At 35.5% G+C, this 27,176-nt stretch overlaps 1 protein-coding gene across 1 annotated transcript in view; it reads left to right on the top strand.

The window, feature by feature from the left end:
• Nucleotides 1-273: 273 nt before the first annotated feature.
• Nucleotides 274-27,176, top strand: part of SLC9C1 (solute carrier family 9 member C1) — a 95,443-nt gene continuing 68,540 nt past the window's right edge. Inside the window, exons 1-7 of the mRNA XM_060149046.1 lie at nt 274-418; nt 1,574-1,674; nt 4,409-4,537; nt 14,044-14,209; nt 17,004-17,132; nt 22,055-22,216; nt 26,727-26,826. Of these exons, the coding sequence (XP_060005029.1) occupies nt 274-418; nt 1,574-1,674; nt 4,409-4,537; nt 14,044-14,209; nt 17,004-17,132; nt 22,055-22,216; nt 26,727-26,826 (932 nt within the window). The remainder of the gene's footprint in view (nt 419-1,573; nt 1,675-4,408; nt 4,538-14,043; nt 14,210-17,003; nt 17,133-22,054; nt 22,217-26,726; nt 26,827-27,176) is intronic.

Genomic DNA, 27,176 nt, shown 5'->3' on the forward strand with positions numbered 1-27,176 from the left:
ACAGGATGACACTGGCTCGTCTCTATCACTTGGGGTTGTAATTCTTCTATCATCTAAATTGAAAACATCATAGAAGAGGGAGGCATCCCTAATTTGGGCACACCTTAAGAAATCACTAGAAATAACTAAAGAGAAATATAGGCTTTTTATTTATTTTTTAAGAAAAGCTGTAGAAGGCCACCAAGAAGGAAAATCTTATGTTCTTTTGGTCCTAGGTGAGTTTTGCAGAGAGTCCTAAGAGTTGGATTCAGACGGCCTATGAGAAACCACAGGATGAGTGGCCCTGTTTCTAATTTCACTTTTCTTAACAAAGGATTTACCAACATATGGCTGGATATTTTTATGACAACATTCACGAAAACTTCTCAGGACCTCCCTGATATCATTCTAATATTGTCTTTGATCTGTACAATTGGAGGTAGGTGTAATTCTTTTTATTTAAGTGTGTTTTGTGCTTGTATTTTGTAAATGTCACCATAGAGAATTAAGAAAAGTAGCAATAATAGGAAATTAGATTTTTTTTTCTAAATTCATACCTCTATACCAAGATTTTCAATCAAATGAATCCAACGGTAATCTGCCCCTGAGGAGAGACCATGTAGATCTGATCCACATTCTTCACCTCTATTGAGTTCAGAGTATTCATACCTTCTTACTTGCTAGGTCGTGGTTAGATTTAAGTGATGTGGAGAATTGAACCAGATAAGCAGAAAATCAAAGGTTAGGGATTTTATTGTTACCTGCATCATCATAAACTAGAGTTTCATTCATATTTTAAAATTAGGTGTCCCACAGATTTCTTCACTTGGAAAAAGAATTTTCAAAGTGATAGGTCTTCTGAATGATTCAGTTACTTTTTAACCCCTTGGTAGGTGTTCCCTTAGGTTTTGTCCAAATGGTAAATTATGCCCAGCTTTTATGAGAAGAAAAGAACACTGTAGAAATCAAAAGAAAGCACATTTTTTGCATGTGCTTTTGACCTGATTAGGAATTGTATTACAAAGAATTAGAAACATTAAACTGAAGGAAATGCTGTGATACTACTTATTTCACCTTGAAAAAAATTATAAACAAAGTTAAATATTCATTTTATAGGCTTTCTAATGGGTAGTAGGTAATTAGTAATAGGTAGCTAGTTTTTCTCATTATTAAATTATTATACTAATTCCTCATTGCTATCTTGGGAATCAGCCAGGATATTTCATTTAAGGTTAGTAATTTATTAATCCCTCATTGCAGGATTGCTAAAGAAATGAATATCTGATTTATAGCATGTACATAAACTGCTGTAAATATTTTAGTAGGAACACAAGAACGAACGATTACTAGCAATATTTAATAAAGATTCTAAGAAAATGATAGACTTTGTAAAAGAAGTAAAGCATGAATTTAGTGGATGACCAATTATACTGATTCTATATGCTTAAGTGTGAGGGAGGGTTTCAGTTACAGGAATATAGCAAGTAAGGAGTGGTGCAGTATTTCATTGTCCTCAGTATTAAGAAGTCATGTCCAATTAAAGTTCTATAAATGTGGTATTTCACTGCCTTTCAATAGACATATTTTTTTGCAGCATTTTTGAACCTACACTTGAAAGACTTTCCAATTCCTCTCCCTGTGATATTATTTTTATTTGGATGCAGTTTTGAAATGTTCAGTTTTACATCTGACCAGGTGTGTATAGTAAATATGAGTAAATATAGTAAATATAGTAAATATTTTATATATCTGACTATATCTAAGATTCATATAAATACAAAGATGGCTTAAGAAAATTTGTAAACATACTTCTTCACTGCTCTGCCAGTTGATAGATGCTTATGATGTGGATAACATCATATCAGCTGTGTAGAAGAAGGAACCAGGCATGAAAGAGCTGAAATCCAGGTAACATAGTCAAAACAGAGCCTAGGTCTGAAACTAGGTAGGCAATTCAGAATAAGTACATGTACAGCTGCTAAGAATGTGAGTAGCTGAGTATTTAATCATAATTCAAAACCTTAGACAAGAAATTGGTAAACAAGAGAGAAGCCCAGAGAGACTTTGAGCTACTGATACAGGACTCTAGTGGCAAGAGAATTCTGACATTGAACAAATCTATTGCCTTGGGAATGTTTCATAGTGTTCCCATTAGAATAGAGGCTACTCTCTAAGTGCATCTGCCTTAGAATATTTCAAGAAACATACACTGAACCTCTTACATGGAGCTGGAAGTGAGGAACAAGACAAAGTATATAGTCAAGGCATATACAGTATTACTAAATAGTTGGGAACAGCCGGAGTCAGGTAAAGGAGAGACAATATGCTTACTACAAGGAATATAGAATGCATTATTGACACATTAAATAGTCCTCTAGCCCAGGGATTGGCGGCAAAGTGTTTTCTGTAAAAGGCCATAGAGTGCATATTTTAGACTATGAAGGCCATATGATCTCTGTCACAACTACTCAACTCTGCCATTGTAGTTTAAAAGCAGCCATAGACAATACATAAGTAAATTGGTATGGCTGTATTCCAATAATACTTTATTTATGAAAACAGGCATTGAGCCAGATTTGTTCCCAGGGCCCATAGTTTGCCAACACCTGCCCTAGTTAATCAGTATATAAACACGAACGTGTGTGAAAATGATTGACTTTCCCAAACAAATTTAACCAGTGATGTTAAAAACCATAATGGAAACCATGTATCCATGCCAGAACCAGAAGCAGATTACTCCTTCATTTGTCATGAACAGGTTTTATAATCATCTGATTTTTTACATAAGTGCAATTTTAAGTACTTCTATAAACTTTACTATTTGTCAACAGCTCTTTAAAGGAAGAGACCATATGTTGAGAACTGTGAACGGTCTAAGATTTTACTCAACTTTCAATCTAATAATTTTGCTTGCCACAGTTTCATGGTCCTGGCAAAAGACACGGGACTCCTGGGCTAGAAACAAAGGACTTTATTACTCATAGCAATAACAGAAGCCAGAGTCTCCGCATTTTCTTGCACCTGTTCCATGAGCCCCACAGGGAGAAGTAAAGAGGGCAAGGTGAAACCTGCATACACAATGGGTTGCATTATAGGAGAAGAAATCTGAGCTTAGAGAACTTGAATATTTTATGATGGGCAGTGAGCTCATCTGCCCTCTTGCTCCAGAGAGAGATAATATCTTTATAACACTGGACAGTATAGTAAACCTGCCTTTTTCTCTGGAGGGAGACACTTGCTTTATCTTCCAAAGCTGTTAGCCATACAAATATTCTTGAAAGAAAATATTCCTGGAAGAAAAGCAGTCAGTGCCTCCATCCATAGCATACAGAGAAACACAAGAGACCCATGAAGAATCATTTCCCAAATGCAAGGAGAGAGCCTAACACAGTAGGTACTCAGTGTTTCCTTGAGTGAATGTTGAATGGATGTGTTAACGAACCAAACTGGGTCTGCTTGCCCACGGGCAGTAAAGCCAATCTACTGACAGTGGGTTGTGGTGAAGGAAAGTGCAGCGTTTATTGTAAGGTGCCGTACAAGGAATATGGGACAGCTAGTGCTCAAAAAGCCTGAACTCCCCGATGGGTTTCAGCAAAGCATTTTTAAAAGCAAGGCAAAGGAAGGGAGTCCCAGGGTATGTGATGAGCTCATGCACAATTCTCTGATTGGTTGATGGTGAGGTAAAGTAAAAAGATCAAAAATTGTTGCAAATATTTCCTGGTTCCAGCCAGACTCCTGAAGGGATGTGTTAATTTCTTTCATTTGGTGCAGGGGTTTGCATCTGTAAAACAACTCAGGAAATGTGCATGAGATACTATTATCTAGGTACTTCAGAGAAGACCTAAAACAGAGGATATAAGGGAGACATCTCTCTGGGGAAGGCCCCATAGGGTCCTACGTGGTTACAGATGCCCATATAGGATTTAAAACTATCAACTAAATATTTTATGATAAACACCATTAATTGGTTATTTCATAATCTGCATTACCTTCCCAGTCTCTATCCCTGCTATTCTTCCATACACATCTTCTGTATAATCCATGGCTAAATACGTAGTTTCTGGAAATTGATATGATTGTTTACTCCTGTGTGGATTTTGTGCATGATGATCCATCTACCTGAAATCTCTTTCTTTCTCTTGTATGCCTGAAAATCGCCTACATACCCTTCAGTACTTTTGTCAAACTGTTTCCTATATCTATTCTTAAAAAAAAAAAAAGAAAAAGAAGCATAGAGATGTTCATTAACCTTTTGCTGTAGTTGGTAATGATCTGATGCAAAATTATGAAAATCCAAGAGTTAAGACTTCAGCACTTACTATGTTGTGATTAATCTTTCTATCTTGTGCTAGGCATAGGAGTGCCTGGCATGTATTCCATGCTAATAGACCAACAGATAAATGAGAAAATAACATTTTTATATTATTAGGTCCAAAACTATGCAGATGCCGTACAGTGGATGGATCCACATTTATTTTTTGATATATTTACACCAATAATTCTCTTTAATGTTGCATTTGACATGGATGTTTACCTGCTCCACAAGTTATTCTGGCAGGTAAGAAGTGTTATTTTCAATAATATTATTCACTCATGAACTACTACATGTTATCTGTGTTCAGATTTTTTTACAGTTTTAAAAATCAACTATATTTAGGTATAATTTATATGCAATAGTATGCATACATTTTGAGAGTACAGTTTGATGAGTTTTGACAAATATCAACCTATCAAGATATAGAAATTTCCATTATCCTAGAAAATTCCCTCAGACTTCTTTGAAGTCAATCCCTCATCAATGCCTCAGAGAGGTAAGTACTGATCCAACTTTCTCTTTTTTAATGATTCAATTTCATTTGATTTACCTTAGAAATTCTGTCCAAATATTATGTAATTTTTGGTACAGATAGTCATTTGCAAGGTCATGGGGTACAAGTGCAAAGACTAACTTTCTCATTACTTGTCATTTCTATATAGTATATTTCTTTTGAATATTAATTCAAAGAGAAAAGTAGGAAATCATTTCTATAGCCTTATTATTAAAGTCTCAAATAGATGCCAGGTGAAAAAATTTACATAGTGACTATTACAGGCATTATTTTCAAAAGTCATTCCTAAGCAAGATAAATTATATTCAATTAAATTGATTAAAAAATCCATTACATATTGTTTTTAGCAGGTTCTTCAAGATTTACATAACAGTGTCATTGTCTTCCATGTATGACTTAGATTCACAATCAAAAATAAGTCTCCACTTTGATACCACTGTAGTTTTCTTTTTTCCAAAAATTTTTACTTTTGATGAAGTTCAATTCATCAATTTTTCTTTTAGAATTTGTGTTTTTATGTCCTATTAAAAATTATTTGCCTATTCTAAGGTCACTAAGATCTTTTGCTATGTTTTCTTCTAGAAGTTTAATAGTTTTAGATTTCACATTTAGGTCTAAGATCCAATTTGATTTAATTGTTTTATATGATGTGAGTTGGGTGTTCTGTTTCATTTTTTTTTCATATGGACATTCAATTTTTACAAAATCATTTTTCTTCTTCTAGTTTTATTGAGATATAATCAATGTAGAGCACCATATAAGTTTAAGGGGTACATCATGACTTGACTTGTATACATCATGAAATGATTATCATAATAAATTTAGTGAACATCCATCATCTCACAGATACAAAATTAAAGAAATAGAAAAAAATATTTTTCTCTGTAATGAGAACACTTAGGATTTACTCTCTTGACAACTTTTGTGTGTAACATACAGCAGTGTTCATTATATTCATCATATTGTTGTACATCACATCCCTACTACTTATTTATTTTATAATTGAAAGTTTTGTACCTCTGGACTGCCTTCATCCAATTCTCCCTCTCACACCCCCTCCCACCCTGCCTCTGGTAACCACAAATCTGATCTCCTTTTCTATGAGTTTGGTTGCTTGTTTGTTTATTTTTGAAGTATAATTGACCTATACCACTGTGTTAGTTCCTGTTACACAACACAGTAGTTTGATATTTATATACTTTTCAAAATGATCATCACAATGTCTAGTTACAATATGCCACCATACAAAGATGTTAACTAGTTATTGCCTATATTACCCACACTGTACATTTCATACCTGTGAATCATTTATTTTGCAACTGGAAGTTTGTACGTCTTAATCTCCCTCACCTATTTCTTTCCTTCTCCCAATCCCTCTCCAGGTGGCTACCTGTTTGTTCTCTATATCTATATAAATCTGTTTCTGTTTTGTTACATTTGTTCAGTTAGTTCTTGCCACAGATGGCAAGATTCCATTCTTTTGTGGTTGAGTAATATTCCATTGTGTGTCTGTGTGTTGTTTGTGTGTGTATATATATATATATATATATATATATACACACACATATATAAACCGCATCTTCTTTATCCATCTATCGATGAACATTTAGGTTGCTTCCATACCTTGGCTATTGTAAATAATGCTGCAATGAACATAGAGTGCACATATATTTTTGAATGAGCATTTTTGTTTGCTTTGTATAAATACCCAAAAGTGGAATTGCCAGATGATAGGTAGTTCTATTTTTAATTTTTTGAGGAATCTCCATACCGTTTTCCATAGTGGCTGCACCAATTTACATTCCCATGAATGGTGCATGAGGTTTCCCTTTTCTCTACATCCTCTCTAAAACTTATTTGTTGTCTTTTTGATAATAGCCATTCTGACAGACGTGAGGCGATATCTCATTGTCGAAATCAGGGATTTGCATTTCCCTGATGATTAGTGATGTTGAGCACATTTTCATATGCCTATTGGCCATTTTTCTGTTTTCTTTGGAAAAATGTCTATTCAGATCCTCTGCCCATTACTTAATAGGTTTGTTTGTTTGTTTTTGATGTTAAGTATTATGACCTCTTTGTACATTTTGGATCTTAACCTCTTATTCAATATATTGTTTGCAAATATCTTCTCCCATTCAGTAGGTGATCTTTTTGTTTTGCTGAGTTTCTTTCCTTCACTATGCAAAAGCTTTCTAGTTTCATGTAGTCCCATTTATTTATTTTTGCTTTTGTTTCCCTTGCCCAAAGAGACATAGCCAAAAAAAATGTTACTAAGACTGATAACAAAGATCTTACTACCTATGTTTTCTTCTAGAAGTTTTTCAGGTCTTACATTTAAGTCTTTAATCCATTTTGAATTTATTTTTGTGCAGGATGTGAGAGAGTAGTACAGTTTAATTATTTTGCATGTAGCTATTCAGTTTTCTCAACACCATTTTTTGAAGAGGCTGCCTTTCCCAAATCGTATATTTCTCCGTCCTTTGTCGTAGATTAATTGCCTATATAAGTGTGGGTTCATTTCTGGGTTTTCCATTCTGTTCCATTGATGCATGTTGCTGATCTCTTAAGCTCAGATGCGTTTCAACAACCCTGCATTTTTATTCCCCCCCCTCACATTTACTGTTTTTGACATCATATTTTACATATTTTTGCTTTATGTATCCCTTTACTGCTTATTGTTGATATAGATGATTTTACTACTTTGGTCTTTCTACCTTCCTACCAGCTTTTAAGTGGTTGATCTACTACCTTTACTGTATATTTGCCTTTACCAATGAGATTTTTCCTTTCATAATTTTCATATTTCTAGTTGTAGCCTTTTCCTTTTCACTTAGAGAAGTACATTTAACATTTCTTGTAAAGCTGGTTTGGTGGTGCTGGACTTTTTTAGCTTTTGCTTTTCTATAAAACTTTTCATCTCTCCATCAAACTTTAATTAAAGCCTTGCTGGGTAGAGTAGTCTTGTTTCTAGGTTTTTCCCTCTTATCACTTTAAATATATCATGCCACTCCTTTCTGGCCTGCAGAGTTTCTGCTGAAAAGTCTGCTGACCGTCTTTTGGGAATTTCCTTGTACGCAGGCCTCTCACTGTTGTGGCCTCTCCCGTTGCGGAGCACAGGCTCTGGACGCGCAGGCTCAGTGGCCATGGCTCACGGGCCTAGCCGCTCCGCAGCATGTGGGATCTTCCCGGACCGGGACACGAACCCGTGTCCCCTGCATCGGCAGGCGGACTCTCAACCACTGCGCCACCAGGGAAGCCCCTCCCTTGCTGCTTTTAATATTCTTGCTTTAACTTTATGATCATTACCTTGAACTCTTTATCAGGTAGGTTGCTTATCTCCACTTCACTTAGTTCTTCTGGGGTTTTATCTTCTTCCTTCATTTGAAACATATTCCTCTGCTGCTTCATTCTGCCTAATTTGCTGTTTTATTTATATGTATCTGGTAAGTTAGTTACATTGTCCAACCTTGGAGAAGTGGTCTTTTTTAGAAGTCCTCTGTGACCCAGCAACATACTCTCCTCTCATCACCAGAGGTGTATCCTCTAGGAGTTCTTCCTATGTGGGCTTTGTGGGTCCTTCTGTTGAAGGAGGATGACCACTGTGTGCATTCTGGTAGATGTGGCTGACACCCAGTCCAGTTGGTTGCCAGGTTCTGCCTTGTGTGGGTGCTGTCAGCTGCTGGTGGGCAGGGCCAGGCAGCTGCCTGCAGAGCCCTGGGTGGTCCTGGGGCTAGGGTTGGCCCACTGGTGGGCAGAGCTGGGTTCTGAAGTGGGTGGTTTTGGGACCTGGTATCCTGGGTCTAGTGTCTGCTGCTGGTGGGTGGGCCCAGTTCCTGACACAGCTGATTACAGAGTCTGGAGTACCCCAGAGTTCATGTTGGCCTGTTGGTGAGTAGGGCTGAACCCAGGGGTCGGGAGCTGAGGGGTCAAAGATGTCTCAGAGCTGGTGTCAGCTTGCTGACGGGCTTGGTGGTTGGGTCCCAGAACTGGTGTTGGCCTACTGATGGGCAGGGCCATGGTCTAGGGGGTTCCTGGAGCAAGTGCTGTCCTGCTGATCTGGATGGCTTTGGTGCTCTGGTGGCCCCTGGGCTCCTGTCCACCCACTGGTGGATGAGGATGAGTCCTGGGGCTAGTGCCAGCCCACTAGTGAGTGGAGCTGTGGCCTAGGTTCTCTGGCTGCAGGGCCCTGAGGGTCCTGGAATTGGTGTGTTGGCCTGCTGGTGGGCAGAGCTGGGGCCTGGGTTGTCCTGGGGCTAGTGCCAGCCCGTCGGTGGGTGTGGCTTGTCCAGGGGCTAGTGCCAGCTTGATGGTGGGCAGAGCCAGGTCCTTACAGATGGCTGTGGATATGCAGGGGATCCCAGGGCTAGTGCCAGTGCATTGGTGTGTGGGGTTGGATCCTAGGCCTTTTGATGGACAGGGCTGTGTCCCAGGATAGTTGCACACTCAGAGAATGTTAACGCAATTGGCCTGCTGGTGGGTGGGGCTATATTCTCACCCAGGTAGCTGCTTGGCCTGAGGCGTCCCAGTACTTTCCCAAGGTGAGCTCCAGTTGCATCCTTCCTCTCTGAGAGGCGCTCCGAGATCAGCAGGTGGGTCTGACCCAGACTCCTTTCAAATCACTCCCTCTGCCCTGGGTCCCAGAGCATCTGAGATTTTGGGTATGCCCTGTAAGAGGGGAGTATCTATTTCCCACAGCCATCTGGCTCTCCCAAAAGAAAGCCCTGCTGGCCTTCAAAGCCAAATGTTCTAGAGGAATCATCTTCATGGTGCAGTACCCCCAGGCTGGGGAGGCTGATGCAGGGCCTGGACCCCTTGCTCCTTAGGGAGAGCCTCTGCAATTGTAATTATCCTCCTAGTTGTGGCTCACTCACTGTGGGTATGGATTTTGACTATACCATGTCTCTGGCCCTTCTACACATCTCATGGTTTGTTTTTTTGTGTTTTTTTTTTTGAAGTATAGCTGATTTAAAATATTTAAAATATTATATTAGTTTCAGGTTTACAATGTAGTGTGATTCAGTATTTTTGGAGAACATACTCCATTATAAGTTATTATAAGATAATGACTATAATTCCCTGTACTATACTATTTTATACATGCTAGTTTGTGTCTGTTAATCCCATACACTTAATTTGTCCCTTCTCCCTTTGGTAACCACTAATTTGTTTTCTATGTCTATGAGTCTGTTTCTGTTTTGCATATACATTCATTTGTATTAATTTTTTTAGATTCCCCATATAAATGATATCAGACAGTATTGGTCTTTGTCTGGCTTATTTCACTAAGCATAATATTTTCTAAGTCCATCCACATTGCTGCAAATGGCAGAATTTCATTCTTTTTTGCATTGGTTGTATAGTGGTGAGCATAGGTGCCTTCCATTCTTTTTATGGCTGAGTAATAGTCTATGGAATACATATACCACATCTTCTTTATCCATTTATCTGTTGATGGGCACTTGGGTTGTCATGGTTTGTTCTTTATATAGTTAGTTGTAGAAGATCATTTCTGCTAGTCTTCTGGTCTTTCTCAACAAAAGCTACTCTGTAAATAGTTGTACTTTTGATGTGCCAGTGGGAGAAGGTAAGCTCGAGGTCTTTCTATGCACCGCGCCCCCCCATCTTTGCCACTGCCCTCTATATTCAAAAATTTTAAAACTTTGCTCCAAATTGTAAAACAAAGTAAACAAGGAAAAAGTATAAAGTGTGGGAAAAGTAAATTCAGCTCTACGTTTTAGTGAATAAACTATATCTTTTCAATTGTCTAGCATGTTGAAGACTCAAGAAAGAAATTATGGAGGAAAAAAGTAACAAAAAAATCTGACCGGCAAAACTTAACGCCACTTATGATTTTAACTCTGATACTATAAGAAAGCTATTATTAAATATACTAGGTCCAGTAAAAGGAAATTACTGATAAAAGTTGTGTTTCAAATACCCACCTTCTAAAATTTCCCACACACACACATAAAAGAACAGCACAGAGAAGACTACTCACAGAAAAAGCAATAATCCTAATTCACAAGCTATTATGATTATTTTCTAATCATGTGATATTTGAACCCCTCCAGGAAAGACCTTGAGAAAAAATACTCTAGATTATAAGCAGGATGTGCATTTCTTTCAAAGTAATCAATACAGTTTTGCAAGTATAAAGCTGTTACCTAAAATACATTGGAATCAAAACTATTAAAATAACTTACACTTGAAAGAGTCCAGGCAAATGAAATTCAGACAAATTACAAAAAAATGAAATTGAAAAGAATAGAGATATAATACTAGTTTGAGCTGGTTCTAGTGTTCCCTGTCAAGCCATCTCCTGAGTCTCTGTTCAACTGGGGGGTCAGCTGAGGTAGGATGAGCTAGATGGCTCTGCTCATATGTCTTTTGGTTGGTACTGTTAATATTGGCTATAGGCAATGAGTGTCACTGTACATGTATCTCATTATCCAGGCAATTATTCCAGGCTTCTTCACATGGTGATTTCAGAGTCTCAAACATCAGTGGGAGAGGGCAAACTTGAATTTACTAGTGCTTTTTAAGAGAAAATTTTTATTGAAGTATAGTTGGTGTATAACATTTTCTAAGTTATTGGTGTACAATATGGTGATTCCCAACTTTTTAAAGTTATACTCCATTTATAGTTATTATAAAATATTGGCTATATTCCCTGTGTTGTATGATATATCATTGTAGCTTATTTTATGCATAATAGTTTGTATCTTTTAATCTTCTACCCATATATTGCCCCTCCACACTTCCCTCTCCCCACTTTTTAAGTCTCTAGTTACATCATGTTTGCTCCTGTTCAGTCAGTATGGAAGATAGCTACCCAATGGTGTGGATTCAGGGAGCAGAATTACTGCAGCCATTTTTGCAAACAATATACCATGTGATTTATTGAGGTATCAACAGCTATTTGGTGGAAGAACAAAGATTTGGATATCCTGACCCTCAATCCTCTTGTCTCAAAGCCTCATTTTAATTTGTTCCTTTGAACAGGAGTTAGTAATACAACTCCCTTGACCACCATAACCTTAAATTGAGAATTCAGCCACCCTAGAGGTAAATTACCTAGGGGACCTTGATTTTCTTTCACCATTCTGATGCTGTTATCAAGCTTTATCTACCAAAGACTCCCTCTCAATAGTGTCAGGCCTCAGTAATGCCGTATAAGCACTCTGTCATTGTTCTGTCAATTTTAAGATTGGGTTAGAAATGTCTGATTAAGTGACAACCAAAATCACTCAGGACTAGCACCCAGGCCTCCTGAGTCAGAGTCCAGTTATTTCCCAACTGGACCCTAACTCTCCGCAAGAATGTCCCTGTACAGACAAAAGACTAAAATAATCAGAAGGAAGATAGCTTTTAATATTTTAGCTCTTCTGAATTCTCTTTTTCATTAACTGCATTAGGTATGTCTTTCTCCAGTGCCTACTGCAATGCCTCATTGCATAGTAGGTAGTGAATAAATGTGTAATAAATAAGGGGGTAAGAACTTGTGCTTTTTCATTTTTCTTGATGTAGCAAAAGTTGAGACAGGAACCTGGGGATTTTATTTGATTTTACTTCTCTGGAGAATTGTTTTAAATGGGAATGATTAGTACACTGCTGGTGGCTGTGTTTGTTGGTAAAACTTTTTGGAGGATATATTAGTAATCTCTATGGAAAGTTCCAAAATGATGCATGTCTTTAATTTTACTCATTGAAATTCTAAGGATATAATTAAGGATGTATGATATTGCTGTTTTTAATTTTATATTGGCAGTAAGAGCATTTTTCAACATCATTATGAAACTCTTAGTTATCCATTTTTATTTCATTTTATTTTTAAATTGAAATATAATTGACATATAACATTATTTAGTTTCAGGTGTGCAACATAATGATTTGATATTTGTATATATTTCAGAATGCTCACCAAAATAAGTCTAGTTAACATCCATCACCACACATAGTTACAAATCATTTTTCTTGTGATAAGAACTTTTAAGACCTACCTTCTTAGCAAATTTCGAATATGAAATACACTATTGTTGTTAACTATAGTCACCATACTGTATATTGCATCCCTATGCTTTATTTGTTTTATAACTGGAAATTGGTATCTTTTGACCCCTTTTACCCATTTCACACCTCCAACCCCCCACCCCACCCCACTGCCCGCCTCTGTTCTCCGTATCTATGAATTTAGTTTTTTGTTTTTTTAGATTCCACATATAAGTAAGTGAGATCATATGTTATTTGTCTTTCTCTGTATGACTTATTTCACTTAGTATATGCCCTCAAGATCCACCCATATTGTGGCAAATGGCAAGATTTCTTTCTTTTTCTTATGGCTGAATAATATTCTATATAGATACCACATTTTCCTTATCCATTCATCCATAGATGGACATTTAGCTTGCTTCCATGTTTTGGCTATTGTAAATAATGCTACAGTGAACATGAGGGTGTAGTTGTGAATTCTCATAGGTACTTTAAGGCACAATCACCACATTTTCCCAAGTGCATTTGGTAATAAAATCTTGCTAGATAACCACCACAGGTAGAATAGGAGAAAGTAGAAGACAATGGTGGGAAGGCAGAAGGCCAGGATCCAGTTGTAGAATAACAGAATGCCCCTTCCCATCTTTTTTCTAGTCCTCTGCCCTTTCTATACATTCCTTCTATTATTTTGTTTTCTCTTTTTTCCCCTCTTTTGTAACTTCTTTCTAAATTTGTGTTCTTTTTTCTATGTTAATAGGCTATGTCTCAGTTTTTATGCATTGTTAAATGTGTATATATATATATATATAATATATATATATATATGGTATGTATGTATATACCTTCACACATATACATCTATATTCAGTGGCCTTATCAAGAAAATTAAAAGTTCATTTTTTTTCCATTATGGTTTATTACAGGATATTGAATATAGTTCCCTGTGCTTTAGAGTAGGACCTTGTTGTTTATCTATTTTATATGTAGTAGATTGTATAAAAGTTCCTTTTTAACTATAATGTGGTATTTCTTGTAACTGGTATTTCTTAGGTCCTAAGAATCTCATTGCAATATTTGTTCCTTATTTCCAGAGTTGCAATCACGTAGTTGTTAAATAAGATAATTTAAAATTTCCCTTTAATGGATTGCATGTGATTCTACATCTCCAGTATCCTGATTATCTGCATTTAAAAATGGAATACAAATGCCATCTGATTTTTCTATCTGTAAAATTTCTTTGCAGATACTTTTAATTACAATTCCTGGCTTTTTGATTAATTATACCTTAATTCTTTGGTATTTGGCATCTGTGAATAAATTAGTTTTGAAAACCACCACATGGTTATTATTTTCAGCTATCCTTGTGAGTTCAGATCCTATGCTGACTTCATCTTCTATAAAAGACCTGGGTAAGTATATTTTTCTCTTTTCCTATATTTAAAATATATTCCATGCTTAAACTGTCTAGTTTTAAGATCTTTTGTTCACTATAGCTTTTCACTATGTGAAGTGGGGTGCTGGGACATTGGGGATTGAGCATAGAGATTCAGGTGGTGATGCTTAGAAAAGAAGGAAATGCCAGTGATGGGCTTACTTAGTATTTTAAGTCTTACATTCAGTTGTGGAATAGGGCAGGGGATTATTTGTAATCCTTGACTTTCTACATGCTTCTATCCTGAGCCAACAGAGTAGTTCTGGGAGAATCACAATATTGCATGTACATTGCGGTGACATTTCTATTGCCCAAAACCCCTTTTCTGTTGAAAACACTGTCATTAAGATAATGCTATTGGTAAAAAAAAAAAAAAAAAAAGAAAGAAAAAGTCGTTGGAGTGTTTGTCACCATTAAGACCAAAAGCCTAAAAAGTCAAAAACAATAAAATCATTAATGATACAGTGTGTACTATTTTAGGAGAAAGAAATCTATATTTAGAAGTATAAAATATCAAGTCAATGTAATCCAGAAAAAAATCCAAGAGCCTCATTCAAAAAAAAAATTACCTAATTTGTATTCCCTCAGCTATTTTTTAGTAATGAGAACAAAAACATTTGCTTTAAAGTAGAATTAAAGTATAATTTTAATATGGCACATACATGCACATACACACACACATACTTTTTATGGCCACTTGAAAAGGAAAGAGCTCTCTGAGGCAAGTAGAAACAGAGTAGTGCAGAAACCTCAATTGTACCTATGTGAATAAAGAAAAGCCATATCTTTAAGACAAGGAGATTTGTCTGTCCCTCAACCCTGCTTCTATGAGACTCTGTCAATGTCAGGCCCTTTCCTACTCAAAAGATTTGGAAGAGTTCTATGCTACCTGAGAGAATTCCATACTCCTCTTAATTGGAATCTAGTTACTTATTCCACTGACTTCCTGGCTTACCATTGTTGAATTTAAATAATTTCTTTGGGTTGAGTTACAAGGTTGTTCTCATAAACTTTGGCCATCTTGTCGTTACTTTTGGAATTTTATTTTTCTCCTCAATTTGCATCTTAAAAAAATTTTTTTTAAATAAAGTATCTTTCTCTTGGCAACATTTTTGTCTGAGTTTTCAAAGCAAGACTTTTATATATTTTTTACTTTATTCTCAAAAATAAAATCTGCCCAGGCCAATGTCTGGAGTACATGAATACATTCACATTGTTTTGAGCTTTTTACGGTCCACTGACTTCTCTTATGTTCCTTGTCTGTTATTTATTTCTAAATACTCACATTTTGTTATAGCCCCATTTTCTAAAATGGAATAGTTATACAACAGTGTCAGTTAGGGTTTGTCTTTGTCTTTGTTTTTGACTAAAAAGCCACCACCAAAACATAGTGGCTTAAAACTACAATTATATATATATATATATATTTTTAAACATCTTTATTGGAGTATAATTGCTTTACAATGGTGTGTTAGTTTCTGCTTTATAACAAAGTGAATCAGTTATACATATACATATGTTCCCATATCTCTTCCCTCTTGCGTCTCCTTCCCTCCCACTCTCCCTGATGGCATAGGCTGGGCTCCACTGATTGTGGCTAGGCTTACTAATGAATCTCCAGTCAGCTGGAGGGTCATTTGGGGACTAAGTGATCTAGGATGGCCTCAACTAGGAAGATTCACCTTTCTTCCATGTATTTCTCACATTCCTCCAGAAGGGTAGCCAGGGAATGCTGCCATGGTGGTGGCAGGGATCCAAGAGAGAGGAAGCAGAAATCTTCCTCAAGCCTCTGCTTTCATCAAGTCTCATTAAAAAATAATATTTTTTTTAAATTTAAAAATCAGAACTCTTTGGTGAGAGAAACTGCAACTTCTTACAGCAGAGGGCCTGGATGAAGGGAGAGGTGAAGAATTGGACCATCAAGGCAATTGAACTTCCACAGGAACAGACTGCCTTGGCTTTTCTTCTCTTCCAACAGCATACTTACTGTATTAGATTGTGATCACAACTATAGAGTGGTTGGTTCACAGGGAGGGCTTTTACCATTTCCTTAATAATATTTCCTTTTTATGGACATTTTGAAAACCATTAAAGGTGCTCAAAGTTATAGTTTTCCCCTACAGGCACATTGAATAGCAAAGAAAAATGATAATTGATGGATATCTAAACTTAGAATATCATCATAAATAGAGGAGGATGAGGATGGAAGTAGATTATATCAGGGTGCTCTCCATTAATGGAGCTTGATTTCTAAAACCATTGCAAGTGATGTATGGGAAAAGTCAGACAATGTCTAATTATAGTGTGATTATCAGGACAATTGCCTTAATACTTTGATTAGGTACCGTGGTATAAAGCCTTAGTTTATAAATATACTTTATTCCTCCACCATCAGTTTTTCTTGTCTTAAATGCATGATGTATGTATTTATATAAGCCAAGTCTCAGAATTAAAAGTAATAAATTTTATGTTTTCATCTGTGCTTTGAAACAAGGAATGAGAGCTCTAGTTGATTATCTTACTTACATAAACTATAATCAACCACAATTAATTTGGTAACTAATCACGGTGATCTAGACTTAACTTGTAGTTGATACATAACGAAATTTCCTTGAAGGGAGTTTACAAACATGACTAAAGTATACTTAAGTATTAGGAAAAGTATGTGATATAAATACATAGCTGAATATCCTTCTAATTGCTGATAAAATTTTATTCTTCAACATTGATGAAGTTTTTCCCACCTTAAAAAAATATTTTTCCTTCTGCAGGTCTTTCTAGAGGCCTTGTCAATTTAATTAATGGAGAAAGTCTGATGACCTCTATAGTGTCTTTAATAGTGTTTACTAGTATTATGGATATTAACTTTGGCTTGCAAAAAAAAGTAAACTATTCCTTAGGTAAGGACTTATTTTTTTCTTAATTTCTTAAAATTAGAATCCTGTATTTTCTGAACGTTTACATGGATTTTGTAACACCTTACCATAAGTTATGCTTATACAAATGTAATTGTATTAGTATAATGATTTGCTCTTTACAAAGCACTACCACACATCCCTTATTTAATATCTGTTGTAGTTTTGTTGTGAGGCTGAGTTGGGACTTTTCACGAGGATGCATATAGAAGCAACATTCCACAGGCCTAGGCTGAATCAGAATGTTTGATAACAAGAATGAGGGATGTTGTTTTTTATGCGTTGAAGATGAACTCAAAAGATAAGCCAGGTAGTGCATCCACCAGTGGCGAGAGGAGGTGGCTTCCCTTCCCTTCGCCCTGGGACTATCTCCCTGCAGGCAATACAGAAAGCTGTCAGCTCAGGGAGGAAATGTGAGTTATACAGCCATCTACAAGGCCTGAGCGCAGTGCTTGTAAGCAAAGAGACTGTAATATGCCTGGAAGCTCATTTACCACATTCAGATAGCCCTGAACAATAAGTATTTTATTTCCTTTATCATATGTGTATGTGTGCATTTGTGTGTATGAAATAAATGATATATGCACACTATAATGAGTGATTATAAAGTATTTATAAAGTATACAGATGAGTAATTATCACTCAGGACCAGAAATACAGTTACCAGCACTCCCATGAGCATCTTATATGTCCCTTCCCCATGCTTTCAGTGGTGCTCAGAGTGTAGTCTCAATAAAATTAAAAATTAAAAAGGAGAAGTTACAATCAACAGAAATACAAAGGACCATAGGAGACTACTATAGGCAACTATATGCCACTAAAATGGACCCCTAGAAGAAATGGACAATTTTTTAGAAAGGTACAATCTCCCAAGACCAAACCAGGAAGAAATAGAAAATATGAACAGACTAATTACAAACACTGAAATTGAATCTGTGATTTCAAAAACTCCCAACAAACAAAGGACCAGGACCAGATGGCTTCACAGGTGAATTCTACCAAACATTTAGAGAAGAATTAATACCTATTCTTCTGAAACTATTCCAAAAAATTGCAGAGGAAAGAACACTTCCAAACTCATTCTATGAGGTCACCATCACTCTCATACCAAAACCAGACAAAGATACAAAAAAAAAGAAAGAAAATTACAGGCCAATATCACTCAATATCACTGATGAACATAGATGCAAAAATCCTCCACAAAACACTAGCAATCCAAATCCAGCAATACATTAAAAGGATCATACCCCATGATCAAGTGGGATTTATTCCAGTGTTGCAAGGATTTTTCAGTATCTGCAAACCAATCCACGTGATACACCACATTAACAAATTGAAGAATAAAATCCATATGATCATCTCAATAGATGTAGAAAAAGCTTTTGATAAAATTCAACATCCATTTATGATAAAATCTTTCCAGAAAGTGAGTGTAGAGGGAACCTACCTCAATATAATAAAGGCCATATATGACAAACACACAGCTAACGTCACATTCAATAGTGAAAAACTGAAAGCATTTCCTCTGTGATCAGGAACAAGACAAGGATGTCTGCTGTCCCCATTTTTATTCATCATGGTTTTGGAAGCCCTAGCCACAGAAATCAGAGGACAAAAAAAAAAAAAAGAATTAAAAGGGATCCAAATTGGAAAAGAAGAAGTAAAACTGTCACTGTTCACAGATGACATGATACTATACACAGAAAATCCTAAAGACACTACCATAAAACTACTAGAGCTCATCAATGAATTTGGTAAAGTTGCAGGATACAAAGCTAATACACAGAAATCTGTTGAATTTCTATACACTAACAATGAAAGATCAAAAAGGGAAATTAAGGAAACAATCCCATTTACCACCACATCAAAAAAGATAAAATACCTAGGAATAAACCTACCTAAGGTGACAAAAGACCTGTGCTCTGAAAACTGTAAGACGCTGATGAAAGAAATCAAAGATGACACAAACAGATGGAAAGATATACATGTTCTTGGATTGGAAGAATAAATATTGTCAAAATGACTATACTACCAAAAGGCAATCTATGGAGTCAAGGCAATTCCTATCAAATTACCAATAGCATTTTTCACAGAACTAGAACAAAAAATTTTTTAATTTGTATGGAAACACAAAAGACTCGAAAGCAAACTTGAGAAAGAAAAACAGAGCTGGAGGAATCAGGCTCCCTGACCTCAGACTATACTACAAAGCTACAGTAATCAAAATGGTACAGTACTGGTATACCATACTGTTTTGATTACTGACTATTCTTTTCCAAAAAGAATCACCCCTCTCATGTCTTCCTCTAGGGAGCTGGTTCAAGTAGTGGACAATTAATTACCCTACTTGTGCATAAGAAGCACTTGCTTTCAGCATTGTTCTGTATCCAATTATTTTACCCAGGCCATGGCAGCTTGGAACATCAACTGGAACCCCAGTTTAGCACAGGAAGGTACATTCTCTTTAAATTCTTCATATATGCCATCTGTGGTGTATAAGAAAACCAAACCAACTACCTACATACAACCTTTTCCAAAATCCAGAATACAAAACGAGGTGACACCATACAGCACTTAGAGAGTTTTTACCATAAAACTTGCTGCAGATAAGGGCTTCCTGAAGATGAATAAGGTGAACAAAAAAGAAATGTTTATATTCAGAAGCATCTTAAAAACTCAAGAGCCACCCTTGGGGGAAACTGAAAAATGTAAAATGTAGTCATACATGCTGGTCAGGAGGATCCAAGCCCAGCCCCTATACCTGATCTAGTATTCTACCAGGTCCCATTTAAGAGAGTAAATACTGATCACAGAATTTCAGGGAACTTTATCAGAGGCAACATCTACAATCTAATCAAAAGCACTTTCTTGATATTCACTGAGAAGCAAAAAAAAAAAAAAAAAGAAAAAAAAAAAAGAAAAGTACTGATTTAGAAGTTAATTCATTCATTAATCCAACAGTTACTTGTTGATATGTACTATGTGATAGCTCCTATTCTAGGCCCTGGTGATTCAGCCATGAACATAATAGTCCTTGCTTTTGTGGAGCTTGCCTCAAAATTTTGACTATAATCAATGGAATAGACTTTTGTTTTTGATTAGATTTCAGAGGAGTACAAACTTTTAAGTAATCACTGTTAAAATGATAATAGTAACAACATTTATTACAAATGTCTGCTGTAGAAAGAAGAGAAAAGTGAACTTATTTTCTTCGACATCAGGACTTTCTCTGAATTTTTAATAGGAGAATTTCCCTTAAGAAAGTTTCTTGATAAGTTTTACTGGTATTTCATTTATATCAGTTAACACAGCTATGAAACAGTAATTTTCATAGTAATCATTATTTTACAACATGTAATTATTTAAACAGTAGTGCTCTATCTTTGAAGTGAACACATATTTCATAATAGGGAAAACCAAGAAGTTACTGCACTCAGAGGTTCTTACCTTTTCCTATTTGTATATTAGAAGTTTAAGAACATTATAAGAAATAATGGATTTGCTTTGAGGCTTTTCCTAACCTAATAAATCCATTCAGCATATATTGTACTCATTAAGAGCTATTTTTCTTTCTTAAAGGGGAAAGCAACTTTTAAACTGGGTCTTTTAACTCCAGTTCCCTGCATTTTTCTGAAACCAGAGTTGGCCTCCAGCCTATGTTTCATTTACAGGAGATGCTGGATTCCCAAAATTATCATCATGGTCAACTCCATACCTAGAATGGATGTGACTTAGAGGGTCATTCATGAAATTCTCCTCCCAAGTTCACACTATCCCTACGGATGTTAAATCTTTCTGCTTGGCATATCTAGAAACCGTGGCTCCCTTTCAGCCATAGGAATGAGACTAGGTAGAGAAGGAATCTAAATAGCCTCAGTACTCTTAACAGTGCCCTCTCCACCAGTGGACACGATTGAGGATTCATAAATGGATTCTTTCTCCTTCATTTTACTATCTAAGAGCATAGTTCTAGGATTTACTTCCCCAAATTTAGCCTTGTTTTTCGATGTGGTTGCTGTTGCTGTTTTCTGTTGGCCATTCTTTGTTTCGATTTTGTTCTTGCTCTTCACATATTCTGTTGAAGTTGACCCTTCAGGCTTTCCTGACCCCAAGACCCACTCTCGTCTGTAATTCAAACTTTGCTCCTCTGTTCCTCACCCTGTAAAGGTGGGAAGGACTTCCTCACCCACTGAAAATGCCTGATTCCGGCAATCAAGGCTATCAAGGGCTTAGGTCTCCTGTTTTCCTGGGGAGGGCATCATAACGACTGTAGAAAGCAATTTGGCAAGATATAATAATATCGATAAAGGATCAACTATCCTTTAGTGTAGTAATTCCACTTCTGGGGACTAAGGAAGTAATCAGAGAATTACAAAATAATTATGTACAGAAATACACACTGCAACATTGCTTATCAGGGAAAAACTGGAAACAATGAAATGCCCAACAATAAGGAACCAATTGGATCGGTTTGGCAGGCCAAGACAATACAGGAAATTCACTCAGCTGGGACTCAGAGGCATTCCTTGTTTTGTATTTCTTTGTGTGTATTATGTTAGACCTGGAAAATAAGTTCCATGGGTTTAGAGACTTTCTACTTCTTGTTCATTACTGTTTTTCCAAAATGTATTACAATTTTGGCACTGAATAGATATATATTCCCTAATGGGGACTGAAAAAAGCTCTTAAACTAAACTGATCAAATTTTACAAATTTGTGTCTGACTTTTAACATTTGAAAAGAAACTCTTTCAATTTAGGAATAAGAAAATACCCTACATCTACCCCAAAAACTATGAGCTATTTTTAAAGAGAATGACAAAAAGAAAAGTTGACCCAGATTATCACTTAAAATTAAGAGCAAGTAAGTTCTATTAATTATTTCCTGTTTACTCCCCTTTCTTACAGCTCATAGCATCATGGATATAATTTGGTCATATTGTATAGAAAGTCTCTTGTTTGGAATTCTAATTTCAAAACTGGTACAATTGTGGTTGTCTACTGTTTTTGGAGATGATGTGAATCATATAAGTCTCAGCCTTTCAATTCTATACCTCATCTTTTATATTTGTAAGTAAGAGGGATATGCCTAAAATTAAATGATGTAGAAAAATTGAAAATAAAGATATGGGAAATATTTAGGCCAAAAAAGAACATTCAACTGATCTAGAAGGAATATTTTTGAAAACAATGTATCAAAGGAGATTAAAAATATTAATATGTATACAATGGAAAACAATGTGCCAAGATATATAAAGACAATTATAAATGACAAGAGAAATTTGACAAAATCATTACAATGAGATACTTTAACATGCCTTTCCTAGATAATTTCATAACCAAGTGGACAAAAAAATGACTATGGCTATAAAAAGATTTAAATAAAAACTCAAATGCTTGGCTCACAAGATATATAAAGAGTTTTATCTTCCAAAACAGAATACTTATCCTTTACATAGACATATAGACATTAACAGAAATAAACTAGACTAGAAGAACATTACAATAAAATTTCAAACATTGCTCAACCACAATGCAATTAAATGCTAACTTCAAAAGGAGGATCTTTAAAAATAAACATTCTAACTGCCTGAAATTTAAAAAAACTTTTCTTGGTAACTCTTCAATCAAAAAGGAAATAAAAATAGAAGTTACAGATCAAGGAAGGCTAAACATTAGAAACTCTATCAACATTACTAATCCATTTACCACAACTCCCTTCTCAAAGAAGTATGGCAGGCAATGATAATTAGCCATATCACTGTTCCCTGACAGAGCCTCAGAATCACTTTCAACCCAGCCCTTTAGACAGCTCCACAAATGATTTGGAGTTGGCATGTGTGATAATACTTACTTCCCAAATTACACTATGTCTTTCCATTACACTTAGGAATAAGAGTGTTGCCTAGCCTCATATCTGTGATTAAACACAGATGTAGAGAATGGACTTGAGGACGTGGGGAAGGGGAAGGGGAAGCTGGGACAAAGTGAGAGAGTGCACGGACTTATATATACTACCAAATGTAAAATAGATAGCTAGTGGGAAGCAGCTGCATAGCACAGGGAGATAAGCTGGGTGCTTTGTGACCACCTAGAGGGGTGCGATAGGGAGGGTGGGAGGGGGAGACACAAGAGGGAGGAGATATGGGGATATAAGTATACGTGTAGCTGATTCACTTTGTTATAAAGCAGAAACTAACACAGCATTGTAAAGCAATTATACTCCAATAAAGAGGTTAAAAAAAAAAGTTCTGGAAGCTCTAGCTAATATAATAAGAAAAAAAGAAAGACGTTTATACATTTTAAAGGAGAAAATGGTTACATTAGTCACAGCATTTTAGATTATATAGAAACACCCAAGAGAATTAATTAATAAACTAAGACAAAACATTTTAGATTATATAGAAACACCCAAGAGAATTAATTAATAAACTAAGAAAACAAGGTTCTTTAATAGTTTGATATAAGGCAAATATACAAAAATTAATAAATCAAATAGCATTCTTATAAAGCAGCAGTAACTAGTTATAAAATATAATGAAAATTGATTCTCTTTACATTAGCAAAAAGTTATAAAATATCAAGGAATAAACTTAACAAGAAGTTTGGACTTAAACAGAAAGCTACACATTTTATACTTCTGAGAAATATAAAATTTAAATAGACACAAAGAAAAGCTTCTTTTTAGAAATGCTAGAGTAACAGGATTCACTACTTTCATGTCTGAGGAAGGAAAGGCAGAACATAGGGATGTGAGGTTTCCTAACTAATCTGGATTTAAACCAATTATAATCTAGTGAGGTTGCACAATCGTTAATGAATTAATAGACAGTGAGAGAATAATGAGTCAGTACAAGTACATTCGTTACATACTACTTTAATGGTGTATTCCTAATGCTACAAAATTTATATTCCAGCAAACATAATTTCCTCTAACATCATTAAGTAAGCATAGCCTCAAGATTAAGAGTTACACTCAAGGAAATAATTTTATCTATTTTAATTTTAAAAATTGAATTATCATTGATTTACAATATTATATTAGTTTCAGGTGTACAACATAGTGATTCAGTATTTTTATAGATTATACTCCATTCTAAGTTATTACAAAATAATGGCTATATTTCCTTGCACTGTACAGTAGATCCTTGTTGTGTATTTATTTTATACATGATAATTTGTATCTCATAATCCCCTACCCTATCTCCAAGAAAATTATTTTAAATTTTTAGAGTCAAGATGTCTCAATAAACATTTTAGCAAAAAAAAAAAATCCTAGGACAGAATTTCATGAAAACAGATAATGAGTAAATATAAATCTAATGTAAAATAACTTTTACCCTGACCTAGCTTATTGTTTATATTAATATCTTCAAGGTAGTCATCATAAATATTTTCCAAATTTTACCATTACTTAACAAGTTATAAAGAGTAGTCCAGGATTTGATCTCAAAGCACATGCATCCACAGTTTCCTCTTCCTTCACGATTCAAAAATGACTAAGTAAAGTGTTCGTTTCTGGCTTAGGTATCATTCCTAGCCAGAACTAAAATAAAGAATATAAAACTTGTAATTTTCCATCTCTAGAAAGGAAGACTCAATAGTGTGATAATGTTGTTCATTTCATCAAATTAAGATTATCACAATCTGAATCAAATAATGATAGAATTTTGGAGGGAGGTGAAATTTTACAGAATAATTTTAAAAATTCATCTGGAAACAAACTGTGAGACTATGCATGACAACTTTTTTAAAGTGAAGAATTTTACAATTAGGTAAGTATTAAACATTTAAAAAGCCTATAGTAATTAAAATACAACTGCTATTAACAGGGAAATACAAAGTAAACCAAAGAAACAGAAGGGGCACAAAACAGATCCATGTATGACAATTTGATAAACATGGCAATAATGGTCAAAGTGGCATATCCATAATATCCTTCAATATTAAAACAAAAATTTTAATTTGTACTTGTTAACTAGAACAATGTCTAGTTCAGAGAAAAAAAAATTAAGAGAAAAAAAATAAGCCCATTACAGAACTGTATTGCTGTATAATCCCTCTGTAGTTTTTCTTAATGTGTGACTGTATATATGTATGTTAGAAGCAAGCCTCTGTGAGTGTTCACAGGGTACTCCACTCCTCTCTAAGATCTTAATCCAATTATCTTAAGCTTCCAATTCTATAGTCTATGAAAACCCAAAGATATCTCCTCATAATTTCTGAAAATTTCTGGAGTTTTCTTCCTCATAATCTCTGCTGCCTCCTCATAAATATATAGCAATTTCTTCTTCTTAGTAAACTCTAGTGAAGATGGAGACAAGGGGAGCTCACAAGGAAAATTACGTTGTGTAGTTCACAACTCTATGAGATCTAACAGCTACCCATATCTCCTCACTTTTCCATGTTTCCCGCTTAATTTTTACCACTTGTCTCCAGTATAGAAATTCAGCAAGCAGCCTTTAATGCTTGGAGTTGCCTTCTGGGTGTCTCATTCTGTACTTTCAAGTAGCTTATCTTATGATTTTTTTCTAGGCAAATATAGTCCTCTCTTCAATAGAAATTTCAATCAAAATGTTCTTTACTATGCGGCTGCTTCCCACTAGCTATCTACCTTACATTTGGTAGCGTATATATGTCCATGCTTTGTGACTGCCTGGAGGGGTGGAATGGGGAGGGTGGGAGGGAGGGGGACGCAAGACGGAAGAGATATGGGAACATATGTATATGATTCACTTTGTTATGGGGCAGAAACTAACACACCACTGTAAAGCAATTATACTCCAATAAAGATGTAAAAAAAAAAAAAAGAGGAAACAAACAAACAAACAAAATGTTCTTTAAAACTATACCTGAAGTCCTGGCAGTGGAATTATGGGTATTCCCTTTTTCTAAAAAATATAATCTCTATACTGTATCATATTATTTGAATTTTTCACAGTGATAATATATCACTTTTATAAGCTACTTTCAAAATTATTTTTCCCTCTAGCTCATGAAAGCTATGCGAATGTTTAAGAATATTCCACAGTTTTGTACACTTTTCAGTCCCTGACAGTAAATTCACCAAACCAAAATTAAACGGGGGGAGTAGATCCATATTAGGTTTCTATTGGCTCCACTCCCTTAGTCTTGTCACAAGATCAAACCATTTCTATCTCCTACTGTCTTCTAAGAAAAAGTATGTGAAGTGAGCTAGTCCATAGAGAGCTCATCAGCTCACTTCTATTTAATTCATCCAGAGCCCCTCTGAAAAAATTAGACCTGTGAAGGGTGCTCTAGCCTCACTAGGGCACATGAAGAGATTTGTGAACTCCACATTGTTGCCAATTATCAGAAGCCAAAGCAGTGCAAGGATGTTCATTACAGACTTTTCTGCACAGTTGGGTATGAATCTAAGGAGGAAGAAGGACGATGGGTGGTGATAATAATTTGTGATATTATCCAGTTGAAACCAAGGGGGATAGCCTCTCTATATGAAGTCACTGCTATCAGATATCTGATGTTTTCATCTCTGGCAAAATTTGTGCCACTGTTGATGTAAAATTAATATTTTATATTTGTTTCTTTAAAAACATAGGTAAGCTAGTTGGAATGTCTGGAATATTTACCATCGTCGTTATGGGACTTTTTTTAAATTCTACAAGTTTTAAACCAGGAGTTGAAGCACTTCTTCTTGAGTGAGTGGCTAGCATATTTTCACTTTGTTTCGTACATTAGAAGTTATAATATTGTAATAGTAACTACATCTACGTCTACATGGTCAAAATAAGACACTGACTTGAAAACTAGCTAACTAAAAACCCGTTCTAAAAACTCTGTTGCCTATGTCCTCTAAACCTCCATCTTTAAGCAAAATTTGTAACCTCACTTTGAGTTCATGTTGACTCTATTTCACCACTAATTCCCTTAAGTCTGACCATATTACTCAGTAATGTTCAGTCTAATCCCCTAGACAGGGGCTAGGATTAAGGTAAGGCAACTGAGGCCTTCATCTCAGGCACAAAATTTAAGAGGGTGCCAAAACACT

The sequence above is a fragment of the Lagenorhynchus albirostris genome, chromosome 5 (assembly GCF_949774975.1).
Source record: "Lagenorhynchus albirostris chromosome 5, mLagAlb1.1, whole genome shotgun sequence".
In the NCBI taxonomy this organism is placed as follows: Eukaryota; Metazoa; Chordata; class Mammalia; order Artiodactyla; family Delphinidae; genus Lagenorhynchus; species Lagenorhynchus albirostris.